Source organism: Oncorhynchus masou, chromosome 16 (assembly GCF_036934945.1).
Source record: "Oncorhynchus masou masou isolate Uvic2021 chromosome 16, UVic_Omas_1.1, whole genome shotgun sequence".
Lineage (NCBI taxonomy): Eukaryota > Metazoa > Chordata > Actinopteri > Salmoniformes > Salmonidae > Oncorhynchus > Oncorhynchus masou.
In genome coordinates this window covers 33932903-33949088 of record NC_088227.1, presented here as the reverse complement: position 1 = coordinate 33949088, position 16186 = coordinate 33932903, and the positions used below count along the sequence as shown (strand labels likewise).

Sequence of the window (16186 nt, the reverse complement as noted above, 5' to 3'; positions counted from 1 at the left end):
GAACCTACACATACTGTAACACGGCACAAATGTGAAAAAATGTACTTGCCAATCCATAGTACTTCAAGTCTTCTGTTCTTTAACTCTATTTCTATGACCCCCAGGTCCTTACAGAGAGTGATCAAATGAGGAAAGAAGCTGATGCCTCAGGACCTTTGACTGAGTTAGAGCACTGGAAGAGAATGTCGGCCAAGTTCAACTCTATCATTGAGCACATCAAGGGCCCCGAGTGCAAGGCCGTGGTCAATGTACTCAATATCAACCGCTCCAAGACTCTAAAGGTACTATCATCACTTGGCTGTCTTCATGAAGTGGCAATGAAAATGAAATGTTTACCATTACATGCTCCAACAAAATGCTGACATGTTCCTGTTGTTGGTACATATTATTTACTTTAGTTGTGGAGAGAGCTGGATGCCAGAATAACCGACTGTGCCAATGAGGCAAAGGATAATGTGAAATTCCTGTACACCCTTGAAAAAGTCTGCCAACCTCTCTACAACTGTGACCCGGTAAATAAGATGATTAATTAGTCTTCATTATTCTAATTTAAAAGGTTTTATACTAATTGATTTCACAAGTGAATATGTTTTATTTCAGGTCACCATGACCAAGAGCATTCAGAACCTTATCAATGCCATTCGAATGATCCACAGTGTGTCACAATATTACAATACATCTGAACGAATGACTTCACTCTTCATCAAAGTAAGTACTTTCTCTGTATTCCATCAGAGATAATAAAAAAGTTAATGGAATTATTAATTCTTTAACAAATTACTCACTTGGCTTTATCAGCTATGGGAACTGACATGGAATTGAATTGGAGCACATGTATTTAAAGCTTGGTTGTTGTAATATTTGTCACTCAGGTCACAAATCAGATGGTTACAGCATGTAGAGCATACATTACTGACAACGGCACCTCTGGAATTTGGGAACAGGATACACAAGACATCATCAAAAAGATACAGGTGATTGATGATGGCGTCAAAAATATGGTCAATTCTACCCCTGATTTACACCAGGTTTGAGTTTTGACCATTTTGGGGGGTTGATAGGACTGTATCTACTTGTTCCGGGAGTATCAGTCCTGCTTCCACAAGACAAAGAAACAAACCCTGGAGAGGCCTGGGGAGAAACCCTTTGAGGTGTCAGAGATGTACATCTTTGGCAAGTTTGAGGGTTTCTGCAAGAGACTGGAGAAGGTGTGTACCTCATTAATGCAGCCAACCTTTTCCATAAAAAAACAGAAGGTCTGCTATACATTTGAGATTAATTTCTTTCTTGTTTTCAGATCACTCGGATGATCACTGCAGTAAAGACCTTCTCTGTCCTGGGACAGTCCACAATTGAGGGTATAGACACTCTGGCTTCCAAGTTCCAGAACATCTACTTGACCATGAAGAAGAAGCAGTATGACATCCTGGCCCCCAGAAAAGCAGAGTTTGAGGTGGACTTTGCAGAGTTCATGGTTCAGATAAGCAACCTCGAGGCATGTTTTATTCAACTTGGTTTGAGTAGATGTGTCTAAACTGCTTTGTTTTGTTTGTAGGCAAAGAAAAGCTCACAGCTCAACATGTTGTCAGAGTTCTAATTCCTAATTCTAGGATGTTGTCGTCCTTTATCTTCTTTAGAACCAGCTCCAGATGTTCATGAATTCCTGTTTCTCCAAAATCCTCTCGTCTCAGCATGCCTTGTTTTTTCTGAAAAGGTAGAAAATATCACTCAAACTATTTTAATAAAAATATGACCGGGTTCTCCCCAGGAATTTAGGGGGCAGTGCCCTACTTTCGACTCAGATATTTTTTATTTTTTTTTAACACGTGTACCGCCATTCCCTGCAATCTAGAGCCTTACGTGATAGCAAATATAGTATGTACCAGCACCACTCTTTCATTCGTTGGGTAGAGCCATGTAAGAGTAGTCTACCTCACAAATGGAATTAGCATGCTGGTATATTTAAAATTTTCAGAACCAACTCTGGAAATGTTACTTTGACATATATTTGTTATTGTCTGTAGATTTCAGAAGCTGAACATGCCCTGTCTAAAGACAGAAGTCTCAAACACAGTTGGGCTTATTCTTCAGCACTACGTCTCAGAGCTGGAGTCTGTCAAGAAGGTATGTTTATACAGTGCCTTGCGAAAGTATTCGCCCCCTTGAACTTTGCGACCTTTTGCCACATTTCAGGCTTCAAACATAAAGATATAAAACTGTATTTTTTTGTGAAGAATCAACAACAAGTGGGACACAATCATGAAGTGGAACGACATTTATTGGATATTTCAAACCTTTTTAACAAATCAAAAACTGAAAAATTGGGCGTGCAAAATTATTCAGCCCCCTTAAGTTAATACTTTGTAGCGCCACCTTTTGCTGCGATTACAGCTGTAAGTTGCTTGGGGTATGTCTCTTATCAGTTTTGCACATCAAGAGACTGACATTTTTTACCATTCCTCCTTGCAAAACAGCTCGAGCTCAGTGAGGTTGGATGGAGAGCATTTGTGAACAGCAGTTTTCAGTTCTTTCCACAGATTCTCGATTGGATTCAGGTCTGGACTTTGACTTGGCCATTCTAACACCTGGATATGTTTATTTTTGAACCATTCCATTGTAGATTTTGCTTTATGTTTTGGATCATTGTCTTGTTGGAAGACAAATCTCCGTCCCAGTCTCAGGTCTTTTGCAGACTCCATCAGGTTTTCTTCCAGAATGGTCCTGTATTTGGCTACATCCATCTTCCCATCAATTTTAACCATCTTCCCTGTCCCTGCTGAAGAAAAGCAGGCCCAAACCATGATGCTGCCACCACCATGTTTGACAGTGGGGATGGTGGGTTCAGGGTGATGAGCTGTGTTGCTTTTACGCCAAACATAACGTTTTGCATTGTTGCCAAAAAGTTCAATTTTGGTTTCATCTGACCAAAGCACCTTTTTCCACATGTTTGGTGTGTCTCCCAGGTGGCTTGTGGCAAACTTTAAATGACACTTTTTATGGATATCTTTAAGAAATGGCTTTCTTCTTGCCACTCTTCCATAAAGGCCAGATTTGTGCAATATACGACTGATTGTTGTCCTATGGACAGAGTCTCCCACCTCAGCTGTAGATCTCTGCAGTTCATCCAGAGTGATCATGGGCCTCTTGGCTGGATCTCTGATCAGTCTTCTCCTTGTATGAGCTGAAAGTTTAGAGGGACGGCCAGGTCTTGGTAGATTTGCAGTGGTCTGATACTCCTTCCATTTCAATATTATCGCTTGCACAGTGCTCCTTGGGATGTTTAAAGCTTGGGAAATCTGTTTGTATCCAAATCCGGCTTTAAACTTCTTCACAACAGTATCTCGGACCTGCCTGGTGTGTTCCTTGTTCTTCATGATGCTCTCTGCGCTTTTAACGGACCTCTGAGACTATCACAGTGCAGGTGCATTTATACGGAGACTTGATTACACACAGGGGGATTGTATTTATCATCATTAGTCATTTAGGTCAACATTGGATCATTCAGAGATCCTCACTGAACTTCTGGAGAGAGTTTGCTGCACTGAAAGTAAAGGGGCTGAATAATTTTGCACGCCCAATTTTTCAGTTTTTGATTTGTTAAAAAAGTTTGCAATATCCAATAAATGTCGTTCCACTTCATGATTGTGTCCCACTTGTTGTTGATTCTTCACAAAAAAATACAGTTTTATATCTGTATGTTTGAAGCCTGAAATGTGGCAAAAGTTCGCAAAGTTCAAGGAGGCCGAATACTTTCGCTAGGCACTGTAAACGTAATCCTTAGTCCTAAAAATGGTCAGGTAGCCTATAGGCACAGACGCATTATGGATCAGACTTGAGCACAGTTTTTCTTTATCCATGCAGCTCTACCAGATTCACAGAGAGGACCCTCCATTGGCAAGGAACATGCCCCCTATAGCTGGCAAAGTCCTCTGGATCAGACAGCTCTACAGGAGCATACAGGAACCTATACATTACATCGAGGTAGGTTCAAACTTCACAACATGACCTGTAAGATTTCTCTTACAGTTTCAGAAATCTACTAAGAATTTAATCTACTGAGAAACAACACCAACTGCGAACACTTTCTACAGAAAAACTCAGAGATCCTGTCGAGTCCAGAGGGAAAGGACGTGGTGAGAATGTACAACCGGACTGCAGCTGTATTTGTGGAGTTTGAGCTTCTCTATCACAGAGCCTGGATGAGGGAGGTCTCACAACTCCAATACGGTCAGTAGCCTATCCATTTGTCTCATCTGATCTGAATTCATTTATTTTTCTTATATTTCACAAAATATGCACATCTTTCCCCTTCTTTGCTAACAGCTTTACAAGCAACCTTATTAGTCCGCCACATGGACACAGGAAAACTACTCGTCAACTTCGATCCCAAAATCACGGAGATAGTGCGAGAGACAAAGTGCATGCTGAAGATGGGTCTGGAGGTTCCTGATCAGGCTCTGCGTCTGGTCAAGACAGAGTGGTCGATGAAAGCCAACAAACTTCGACTGGAGGTAATATCCTAGACAATGCAGAGTCACAGACATTCAATGAATTGAAGAACCATATTGCCCAGATTTATTATTGCAGACTTTACTGTGCAACTACGAGGCCACCTGTGAGAAAATACCTGCAGTTTTCTACAACCTGATGGCATCCAAGATAAAAAATGTAAGAAAGTTAAAATGGTCTAAAATACAGTATGATCCCTTGAAGGAGAAATGGCACTGTTTGGGGACTAGCTAGTATTACCTCATAAAGTCATTTCTGTTGTTTGTGGTCACTTTAGGTAGAGTCTGTGCTTCGCCACGGCTTGGTGTTACTCAACTGGTCATCTCTCATCTTGGACAACTTCTTTCATAATGTTGACACCGCCATGTCTGAACTTAACCATCTCCTAAAGAAGGTACACTGAAAATACTGCTGTAATCATTGTGGAGCATTTAGTTCAAATTAAATACTTGTTGCTGAGTCGTGCGCTCTGCTTTGTGTTTCTCTTCAGGTGCGAGACATCTGTGAGATGCACATTGATGCTGTCCTTCAAGACATCTCAGAGACTGTGCTGATCGATCTCCCAGAGGACAGGCCCTCGTCACTGCAAGGCCTCATCAGCACCAATGAGGTATGCCCATGTAATGGGCGGCAGGTAGCCTAGCATTTATGAGCATTGGGCCCGTAACCGAAAGGTTGCTGGTTCGAATCCCCTAGCCGACTTGGTGAAAAATCTGTCGATGTGGTCTTGGAGCAAGGCACTCAACCCTAATTGCTCACGTAAATGATGTAAATGCAATAGGGAGACCTCAGTGTACAGTTTACTTTAGTTTATTGGACTTTCAACATTATTGCAGGTTTTTAAAAACAGTTGTTACATAAATATTGAATAAATAAGACAGTAGTCTGATCTACTGAATAGTCTGATCCAAAGTTTTTATAATTCCTGATCATTAATTACGGCTTTAATCAGTTGCTATGACCGCCCCCTAAGCACTACCTGCTTGTCAGATTTCTTATTCTTACCACGAAATTGCTATGACTCTGTTTTGTAGAACCAGTCAAAGGAGTGGGCAGACATTTTGGACCACAAAAGCAGACATGTTGAAGAGGCAGTGAAGGAGCTGATTGAGATATTCAATACTATTTACGAGTCAAAAGAAGTCAAGAAACCTGTGGAAGTACCAATTGTTAAAGGTATTTCATGAAAAACCCTGTAAAGAACCAGAAACTCTTAACATCTCATCCCATCAACATACTCATACATAAACATCCTCATCAAATTTAAATGTAAGTCATTTTGTATTCCAGAGCGGAAGAATGTGGCATTCTCAGAAGAAGTTAACACCTCCATTGATGATGATCATAGTGATGACAAAGAATCTGAGAAAGAAGATGACTTTGAGAAGGTAAGTATCTACCTGCACTGACTCCACCAAAATATACTGTACATTTGTGAGAACAGGACACTTCAATGCTTTTAACAACAATCCTGATCCTAGGAGTGCAAAGAGATGTACGCCTGGTTCAGCACAAAGCTACTTGACGCCTTGGTCAAAACAACAAGGTTATCTCTGGACACTTTGAAAAGAAGAATCTTCGTTGCGACGTAACTATGCATGAGTTGTCATGTAGAGTATTATCCCTTGGTTTAGCTAAAAGAAATGCATTGCAGCTGTATAGTGCAAAATGTTGGCCTGATATTCTAATTTGAAGGAGTGTAAAGATTTTTAAAGAGTCTTACTTCTCTGTTCAGGTTGTCAGCAAGAAAGGGACGTTTCAGCCAATCACAATCAAGCACAGAGGAGCTGGTGACTTTTATCAAATCCGAAGTCCACCTGACCATACCCAACGTGGTGAGTTCATTTTAGATTCAATTTGAAATAACAAAGTCCCAAATCAATGTTATATAATTACATTTTCACATTTTGCACCAGGTGATGGTGCCCAGTTTGGATGACATCCAGCAGGCCATCAACCGACTGGTCCACCTGGTGCTGGAGGTGAGCCGGGGAGTGGCCCGTTGGGGACAGGAGCACCACCATGAAGACAAGCGCAAGTCTGGCAGTAAGATTCAGCCACCATCTTATCTTACCACTAAACACAGATTGTACATGTCTCCACTTGGGAACATTCACTGTTAGAATTAGGAATCATACAACTTCCCAGGAAATCGAATACTGTATTTTGCAGAGCTCTTTGAATTCTGTTGACATTGATTACACAATGAGTATTGATGACATGAATGAGTTTTTAACTTGAGTTGTTTTCTCAGCAGGGAAGCTGAAGAACTTCTATCAGAGCGTAGCTGAACACAAGGACATTTGTAAGCTGGTGGTCCTCCTCACATCAGCAGTCAACTCTCTGAGGAAACCGGCCAGTGATGTTCTCAAGCAGTTCCATCCCTTCAAGGTGGTCTGGGCCGAGGACAGACAGATTAAGGTCAAGGTGTGTCAATGCAAGTCACAAACTTTTTTTTCTAGTTACTATTTGCTTGTTTACTACTAAGTAAGTTGGCATGTAATAATATAATAATTTGGTGGGTGCTGATATTTGTCATATTTCACACGTGTGCCAGTTTGTATTATACGCATGTGTGAACTGGAATCGTTTTTTTTTTGTATATCCCAACTTCCTCTGAGACACCTTCAGAGATTGGGGTCACGGTCAGGATCAGCCATTATCAACGTAGACCCTGGAGTAATTAGGGTTAAGTGACTTGCTCAAGGGCACATAGACAGATTTGGGAATTCGAACAAGCAACCTTTCGGATACTGGTCCAACACTATAACGCTAGGCTACCTGCCACCCATATTCGGTGCAATTGTTTTTTGTTGTTGTTTTTTTTCCTTCTCACTAACCTGTGGAATCTTAACTATTCTCTGAATAGGAGTTCATGGACAGCAACCCCTACCTGACTCAGATCAAGTCTGAAATCCTGCACTATGTGGCATTCGAACAGGAGATTGATGAAATCAAGCCTACCATTATTTTGGGGTGCATTGAAATGTCAACAGGTATGGCGTTTACGAACTAGGCCTTTAACTCATGAAGGCTTAATGAAACCTTCATAAGCCCTTTATAAGGCCTACATACTGTAAATGCTTCACAAGTCTTTGATACTTTGTAAACCACAAATAATTAGCCAGCTATTTATTTTGTGATCATTTCCCTTTCTTGTAGCTCCGCTGAAGATGTCTCTGACAGTCGAGGCAAAGGCCTGGAAGAAGCTCTTGTGCAAGTACCTGAATGAGCAGTACAAAAAGAAAATGATGGAGATCATGACTTTCACTGGAGAACACCTGAAAAAGCTCTCCAGGCCTATTGCAGACCTGGAGGATGTGCGTTTCGCCATGGAAGCCCTGTCCAAAATACGAGACTCCGAGATCCAGATAGACATGACCCTTGGACCCATTGAGGTATAAGTCAAACTACGGCTTGTGATTTGTGGATTGCAATGGTAGAAGATTTCACAGACACATTTGTTAAGTACTTTTCTCATACTATCTGCTAGGAAGCCTATGGGATTCTGAATAGATTTGAAGTGGAGGTGACCAAAGAGGAAGCGGAGGGGGTGGATACTCTCAGATACTCCTTCATCAAACTGCAGTCCAAGGCGGTCTGTTGTAATGGTTTACCACTATACATTTATCCTATGGAATAACTTTTTGCAACTCAGTTGTAGATATTTGACGAATTACCTACAGTATTATGGCGTCAAAATAGCAATTTTGCTTCCCCAGAGATCAGTGCAAGACGAGCTGGTTCGTGTGCAGCCCAAGTTCAAACAGAACCTGTTGGAATCAGTCACCGTTTTCCAAAAGGATGTTGTGATGTTTACAGATCAGTATGAACTGGTAAAGAAGAAATAAACACATTGTATTTATTTACTTCAGTTACCATACAGTAGATACAGTGCATTCGGAAAGTATTCAGACCCCTTCCATTTTCCCACATTTTCTTATGTTACAGCCTTATTCTAAAATGGAATTAAATAGTTTTTTAGAAATTTAGCAGATGTAGTAAAAATAAAAAATGGAAATACCTTATTTACATATGTATTCAGACCCTTTGCTATGAGACCTGAAATTGAGCTCAGGTGCATCCTGTTTCCATTGATCATCCTTGAGATGTTTCTACAACTTGATTGGAGTCCACCTGTGGTAAATTCAATTGTTTGGACATGATTTGGAGGCACACGCCTTCCTATACAAGGTTGACAGTGCATGTCAAGCCATGACGTTGAAGGACAGAATTGTGTTGAAGCACATATCTGGGGAAGGGTACCAAAACATATCTGCAGCATTGAAGGTCTCCAAGAACACAGTGGCCTCCATCATTCTTAAATGGAAGAAGTTTGGAACCATCAAGTGCTGGCAGCACGGCCAAACTGAGAAATCGGGGGCGAAGGGCCTTGGTCAGGGAGGTGGCCAAGAACCCGATGGTCACTCTGACAGAGCTCCAGAGTTCCTCTGTGGAGATGGGATAACCACCCAGAAGGACAACCATCCAATCAAGTTGGGTTAGGGTTAATCTCAAGGATGATCAATGGAAACAGGATGCATCTGAGCTCAATTTCGAGTCTCAAAGCAAAGGGTCTGAATACATATGTAAATATGGTATTTCTGTTTTTCATTGTTAAACTGTTTTTTCAATTTAAAAAAAAATGTATTATGCTTTGCCATTATGGGGAATTGTGTGTAGATTGATGAGGAAAATGTTTCATTTAATACATTTTAGAATAAGGCTATAACATAACAAAATGCTGAAAAAGTCAAAGGGTATGAATAATTTCCGAATGAACTGGAGGTCATTCTTGGGGTCATTGTTTGTTGCAGGAAGGCCCAATGGTGCCTGGGATAATTCCCAACGAGGCCAGCACCCGGCTGCAGATCTGCCAGGTAACACTAACACACATATCACTACATCACACACACACACACACGTCTTTCACATGACGCGCATAAACACACACAAAAGGGTTTTACAGCAAGTAATCTTCACAGATGTGTTGCATGCGTCATGGGTGTTTTTCTTTTCCTCCATATTTTCAGGCCAGATTTGACGACCTGTGGAGGAAATTCATCACCTACTCGTCAGGAGAGCAGCTATTTGGTTTACCAGTCACAGATTATGAGGCTCTACAAAAAACACGGTACACTGTAATGGATGTTATTCACCATAGACTTACACTCAGTTGCCAATTTATTAGGTACACCCATTTAGTACTGGGTAAGACCCCCCTTTGCCTCCAGAACAGCTTGAATTCATCAGAGCATGGAAATGTTCCCAATGTGTACCTTGGGAACTAACTTGTGACAGGAGGAAAACATTCCCTACACCATTACACCACCTCTACCAGCCAGTACCATAGACACCAGGCAGGATGGGGCCATGGACTCATGCTGCTTACACGGAATATTGACTCTGCCATCAGCATGACGCAACAGGAACCGGGATTCATCAGACCCGGCAATGTTTTCCACTCCTCAATTGTCCAGTGTTGGTGATCTCCTGCCCACTGGAGCCACTTCTTGATTTGAGCTAATATGAGTTGAACCCGGTGTGGTCGTCTGCTGCAATAGCCCATCCGTGACAAGGACTGAGTTTTGCATTCCGAGATCCCGTTCTGCACACCACTTGTACTGCGCCCACCTGTTAGCTTACACAATTCTTGCCATTCTTCTTCGACCTCTCATCAACAAGCTGTTTTTAGTTTGTCGCACCATTTTCTGTAAACCCTAGACACTGTCGTGTGTGAGAAACCACGAAGGCCGGATGTTTCTAGCACCGGCGTGCCTGGCACAGACGATCATACCACTCTCAATGTTCAATCGAACAGTAACTGAATGCCTAAATGGATCTCTGCCTGCTGTATATAGCACACCACGGCCACATGACTCACTGTCTGGAGCTAACCATTTTCGTAAACTGGGTGGTGTACCTAATAAACTGCACACTGAGTGTATATATAGTACACCACATATTTAGACATACTTATAGGTAATCTAGGTTTATATACAATACATCATTGGTTGTAACTTGTAGAATAATGATATCACTGAAATAATGAATGTCTATGATGTTCAACACTCCTTGTTTCATCAACAGTGTAGATAGATGACACGATAAAGATGATCCTATTTCTTTTTTCACCATAGAAAAGAGCTGAGTTTACTCCAGAAGTTGTATGGACTCTACGACACAGTGATGGCCAAAATTAGTGGATACTACGACATTCTGTGGACAGAGGTGGACATTGAGGCAATCAATGCAGAGCTTTTGGACTTCCAGAATAGGTACTGTACTTTTGCTGTCGTGTAATATTTCTGCTGATTCAGAATGGCCTTGTTGTTTCCTTTCCGTATTCATTAGGGCGCGAAATGAAAATTTGTTTTTTTTTATTGGACAGTACCTTCTTGTTTCACTCTGTTTTTTTTTGTGTCTACTGTTGTTGAGCTGTAACAGATCGTTTGACCACTAGGTGTAAGAAGCTGCCCAAAGGCCTGAAGGACTGGCAGGCATTTTTGGACCTGAAGAAGAGGATCGATGACTTCAGCGAGTCTTGCCCCCTGCTGGAGATGATGGCCAACAAGGCCATGAAGCAGAGGCACTGGGACCGCATCACCGGCCTGACGGGCAAAAAGTTTGAGGTGGAGTCAGACACTTTCGCCCTGCAGAACATCATGGAGGCAAACCTGTTGAAATACAAGGAGGATATTGAGGTTAGTGTTATAATACACAATTCAGTTAAATATTTATTACAGGAAAATCCATGATGATGCATGTTTGCTTATATTTGTTATTTACAGGCTTAAAGCATGATTTAATCTTTGATATAGGGTTTCTGTAGTGGTCTTCCCCACTGTTTGACATGTTAACTGTCATGTCTTGTTGTGCCGTCTCAGGATATCTGTATCTCGGCGGTCAAGGAGAAGGACATCGAGGCCAAGCTGGCCCAGGTAGTGGATGTATGGTCCAGTCAGTCTCTGAGTTTCATGACCTTCAAGGGCCGAGGGGAGCTGATGCTGAAAGGTACAGAGACCTCTGAGATAGTCGCTACCATGGAGGATAGTTTGATGCTGCTGGGATCATTGCTGAGCAACAGGTATGAACAACTGACTTGGCTATAGATAATGACCTTCAGTTGATCAAAGTCAGGTTTTGTTGTTGGTAGAATGGTAATGCTGCCAGAATCTTACCTTGCCCTTATATCTTTGCATAGATACAATGCTCCGTTCAAGAAAGACATTCAGAACTGGGTCTTCAAGCTGTCTACTTCATCTGACATTATTGAGCAGTGGCTTATCGTCCAGAACCTGTGGGTGTATTTGGAGGCTGTGTTCGTGGGAGGTGACATTGCCAAACAACTGCCACAGGTACTGCACAACTGCCCATCTGCAGATTAGCAAAACATTTAATTTATGCATCTTGATCATATAAAAGATCTCCACACTTTATGGACTCAGCTCTTGTCTAGCAAAACATAAGGAATATTGCACAATATTCAAACATACGGTCAAAAGCTTGGACACACCTACTCTTTAAAGGGTTTTTCTTTATTTTTTACTATTTTCTACATTGTAGAATAATAGTGAAGACATCAAAACTATGAAATAACACATATGGAATCATGTAGTAACCAAAAAAGTGTTTAGCAAATCAAAATATATTTTAGATTCTTCAAAGTAGCCACCCTTTGCCTTGATGACAGCTTTGCAGAATCTTGGCATTCTCTCCAACAGCTTCATGAGGAATGATTTTCCAACAGTCCCTAAGGAGTTCCCACATATGCTGAGCACTAGTTGGCTGCTTTTCCTTCACTCTGCGGTCCATCTCATCTCATCCCAAACCATCTCATCTGATGCAGCATCATCACTCTCCTTCTTCCTTCTTGGTCAAATACGCCTTAAACAGCATGGAGGTGTGTTTTGGGTCATTGTCCTGTTGAAAAAATAATTATAGTCCCACTAAGCGCAAACCAGATGGGATGGCGAGTTGCTGTAGAATGCTGTGGTAGCCATGCTGGTTAAGTTTGCCTTGAATTCTAAATAAATCACTGACAGTGTCACCAGCAAAGCACCCCCACACATCACACCTCCTCCTCCATGCTTCACGGTGGGAATCACACATGCGGAGATCATCCGTTCACCTACTCTGTGTCTCACAAAGACACATCGGTTGGAACCTAAAATCGCACATTTGGATCCATCAGACCAAAGCACAGATTCCTCCTGTCTAATGTCCATTGCAAGTCTCTTTTTCTTATTGGTGTCCTTTAGTAGTGGTTTATTTGCAGCAATTCGACCATGAAGGCCAGATTTCCACAGTCTCCTCTGAACAGTTGATGTTGAGAGGTGTGTTACTTGAGCTCTGTGAAGCATTTATTTGGGCTGCTATCTCGGGTGCAGTTAACTCTAATGAACTTATCCTCTTCAGCAGAGGTAACTTTGGGTCTTCCTTTCCTGTGGCGGTCCTTATGAGAGCCAGTTTCATCAGCGCTTGATAGTTTTTGCGACTGCACTTGAATAAACTTTAAAAGTTCTTGACATTTTCCGGATTGACTGACCTTCATGTCTTTTCTCTTTGCTTATTTGAGCTGTTCTTGCTATAATATGGACTTGGTCTTTTACTAAATAGGGCTGTCTTCTGTATACCACCCCTATCTTGTCACATCACAACTGATTGGCTCAAACACATTAACAAGGCACGCTTGTTAATTGAAATGCATTACAGGAAGCTGGTTGAGAAAATGCCAAGATTGTGCAAAGCTGTCATCAAGGCAAAGGGTGGCTACTTTGAATAATCTCAAAAATAAAATATAGTTTGATTTGTTTAACACTTTTTTTGGTTACTACATGATTCCATATGTGTTTTTTCATAGTTTCTAGGTCTTCACTATTATTCTAGAATGTGGAAAATAGTAAGATTAAAGGACAACCCTTGAATGAGTAGGTGTGTCCAAATTTTGACTGGTACTGTACAGTCGTGGCCAAAAGTTTTGAGAATACACAAATTTTAATTTTCACAAAGTTTGCTGCTTCAATGTCTAGATATTTTTTGTCAGATGTTACTATGGAATACTGAAGTATAATTACAAGCATTTCACAAGTGTCAATGGCTTTTATTGACAATTACATGAAGTTGATGCAAAGAGTCAGTATGTGCATTGTTGACCCTTCTTTTTCAAGACCTCTGCAATCCGCCCTGGCATGCTGTCAATTAACTTCTGTGCCACATCCTGACTGATGTCAGCCCATTCTTGAATAAGCAATGCTTGGAGTTTGTCAGAATTTGTGGGTTTTTATTTGTCCACCCCCCTCTTGAGGATTGACCACAAATTCTCAATGGGATTAAGGTCCGGGGAGCTTCCTGGCCTTGGATGCAAAATATCAATGTTTTGTTCCCCGAGCCACTTAGTTTTGCCTTATGGCAAGGTGCTCCATCATGCTGGAAAAGGAATTGATTGTCACCAAACTGTTTCTGGATGGTTAGGAGAAGTTGCTCTCTTAGGCAAAATTGTGAGTGAGCCCACTCCCTTGGCTGAGAAGCAACCCCACACATCAATGGTCTCAGGATGCTTTACTGTTGGCATGACAAAGGACTGATGGTAGCGCTTACCTTGTCTTCTCCGGACAAGAAGCTTTTTTTCCGGATGCCCCAAACAATCGGAAAGGGGATTCATCAGAGAAAATGACTTTACCCCAGTCCTCAGCAGTCCAATCCCTGTACCATTTGCAGAAAATTAGTCTGTCCCTGATGTTTTTCCTGGAGAGAATGGGCTTCTTTGCTGCCCTTCTTGACACCAGGCCATCCTCCAAAAGTCTTCGCCTCACTGTGCACTCACACCTGCCTACTGCCATTCCTGAGCAAGCTCTGTACTGGTGGTGCCCATCCCGCAGCTGAATCAACTTTAGGAGACGTCCTGGCACTTGCTGGACTTTCTTGGGCACCCTGAAGCCTTCTTCACAACAATTGAACTGCTCTCCTTGAAGTTCTTGATGATCCGATAAATGGTTGATTTAAGTGCAATCTTACTGGCAGCAATATCCTTGCCTGTGAAGCCCTTTTTGTGCAAAGCAATGGTGACGGCACGTGTTTCCTTGCAGGTAACCATGGTTGACAGAGGAAGTACAATGATTTCAAGCACCACCCTCCTTTTGAAGCTTCCAGTCTGTTATTCGAACTCAATCATCATGACAGAGTGATCTCCAGCCTTGTCCTCGTCAACACTCACACCTGTGTTAACAAGAGAATCACTGACATGATGTCAGCTGGTCCTTTTGTGGCAGGACTGAAATGCAGTGGAAATGTTTTTGGGAGATTCAGTTCATTTGCATGGCAAAGAGGGACTTTGCAATTAATTGCAATTCATCTGATGACTCTTCATAACATTCTGGAGTATATGCAAATTGCCATCATACAAACTGAGGCAGCAGACTTTGTGAAAATGAATAGTTGTGTCATTCTCAGAACTTTTGGCCACGACTGTATGTCTTCAATTTTAATACATTTTCCCAGCAATCATGTGTTGCATGCCAATATACAAACATTTTCTGTTTCTCATTCTGATTCTGACACTTTATTTTGCTTTAGGAAGCCAAGCGCTTCCAGAACATTGATAAGTCATGGATCAAGATCATGCAGCGTGCCCATGAGATCCCCAACGTAGTGCAGTGCTGCGTGGGAGACGAGACCATGGGTCAGCTGCTGCCTCACCTCCAGGAGCAGCTGGAGCTTTGCCAGAAGTCTCTCACTGGGTACGGATAAAGACTGTTTAGCATTAGCAGCTTACTCTTTCAACTGACTACGTTACTTGAACTCAACAGGTACCTGGAGAAAAAGAGGCTCCAGTTCCCCAGGTTCTTCTTTGTGTCTGATCCCTCCCTTTTAGAAATCCTGGGACAAGCTAGCGATCCACACACAATTCAGGTAACAACAGCTCTTAGAACAGCAGAGATTTATCTAAAGAATAAGAGATGCACAATGTCTCAGATAAGGGAAACTCTCTTTTCCAGCCCCATCTCCTTGGTGTGTTTGACAATGTCAACGAAGTGGAATTCCACGCCAAAGATTATGACAAGATTTTGGCTGTCATTTCACAAGAGGGAGAGAAAGTGCCGGTATGCAACATTAACAGTATGATCAAATGCAATACTCACTGTGTGTGTGTGTGTGTGTGTGTGTGTGTGTGTGTGTGTGTGTGTGTGTGTGTGTGTGTGTGAGATAATATTAATTGGTAGGTGCTTATTTTTGTCCTATTTCATAGGTGTGAATAGGAAATCTGTTTTTTTGCATATCCCAACTCTCCCTCAGAGCATGGGGCAAGGGCCAGCCATTATCAACAGAAACCCTGGAGCAATTACGGTATAGTGCCTTGCTCAAGGGCACATCAACATATTATTTCCCCTTTTCAGCTCCGAGATTCGAATGGAACCTTTCGCCACCCTCTGTGTGTGTGCGTGCATATGCATTTGTGTGTGTCTGTGTGTGTCAGTGACAGCTCACGTGTCTGTCCATGCGTTTGCAGCTGGACCACCCAGTGATGGCAAGGGGGCCTGTGGAGCTGTGGCTGGGAGAGCTGCAGATGCAGCAACAGTCCTCTCTACACTCTGTCATCAAGGCTGCTGATCTCCAGATCAACGACTCAGGCTTTCAGCTCCTCACCTTCCTCAACCAGTTCCAAGCACAGGTGGGG

The 16186-nt window shown here is 42.1% G+C and overlaps 1 protein-coding gene across 1 annotated transcript in view; it reads left to right on the top strand.

Annotated features, from left to right (window-relative positions):
- The window catches only part of LOC135557312 (dynein axonemal heavy chain 8-like), a 58886-nt gene that overhangs the window by 3062 nt on the left and 39638 nt on the right, over positions 1 to 16186 (top strand). Inside the window, exons 6-39 of the mRNA XM_064990495.1 lie at positions 105 to 281; positions 399 to 512; positions 601 to 708; positions 873 to 974; positions 1062 to 1208; positions 1298 to 1495; positions 1638 to 1714; positions 2025 to 2124; positions 3862 to 3981; positions 4092 to 4227; positions 4324 to 4511; positions 4588 to 4668; positions 4787 to 4903; positions 5000 to 5119; positions 5544 to 5685; positions 5800 to 5897; positions 5991 to 6097; positions 6245 to 6344; positions 6426 to 6543; positions 6767 to 6936; positions 7379 to 7505; positions 7672 to 7907; positions 8003 to 8107; positions 8232 to 8345; positions 9327 to 9389; positions 9543 to 9643; positions 10650 to 10787; positions 10973 to 11213; positions 11397 to 11596; positions 11714 to 11867; positions 15085 to 15248; positions 15318 to 15420; positions 15507 to 15611; positions 16019 to 16180. Coding sequence (XP_064846567.1) covers positions 105 to 281; positions 399 to 512; positions 601 to 708; positions 873 to 974; positions 1062 to 1208; positions 1298 to 1495; positions 1638 to 1714; positions 2025 to 2124; positions 3862 to 3981; positions 4092 to 4227; positions 4324 to 4511; positions 4588 to 4668; positions 4787 to 4903; positions 5000 to 5119; positions 5544 to 5685; positions 5800 to 5897; positions 5991 to 6097; positions 6245 to 6344; positions 6426 to 6543; positions 6767 to 6936; positions 7379 to 7505; positions 7672 to 7907; positions 8003 to 8107; positions 8232 to 8345; positions 9327 to 9389; positions 9543 to 9643; positions 10650 to 10787; positions 10973 to 11213; positions 11397 to 11596; positions 11714 to 11867; positions 15085 to 15248; positions 15318 to 15420; positions 15507 to 15611; positions 16019 to 16180 — 4533 coding nt within the window. The remainder of the gene's footprint in view (positions 1 to 104; positions 282 to 398; positions 513 to 600; positions 709 to 872; positions 975 to 1061; positions 1209 to 1297; positions 1496 to 1637; positions 1715 to 2024; positions 2125 to 3861; positions 3982 to 4091; positions 4228 to 4323; positions 4512 to 4587; positions 4669 to 4786; positions 4904 to 4999; positions 5120 to 5543; positions 5686 to 5799; positions 5898 to 5990; positions 6098 to 6244; positions 6345 to 6425; positions 6544 to 6766; positions 6937 to 7378; positions 7506 to 7671; positions 7908 to 8002; positions 8108 to 8231; positions 8346 to 9326; positions 9390 to 9542; positions 9644 to 10649; positions 10788 to 10972; positions 11214 to 11396; positions 11597 to 11713; positions 11868 to 15084; positions 15249 to 15317; positions 15421 to 15506; positions 15612 to 16018; positions 16181 to 16186) is intronic.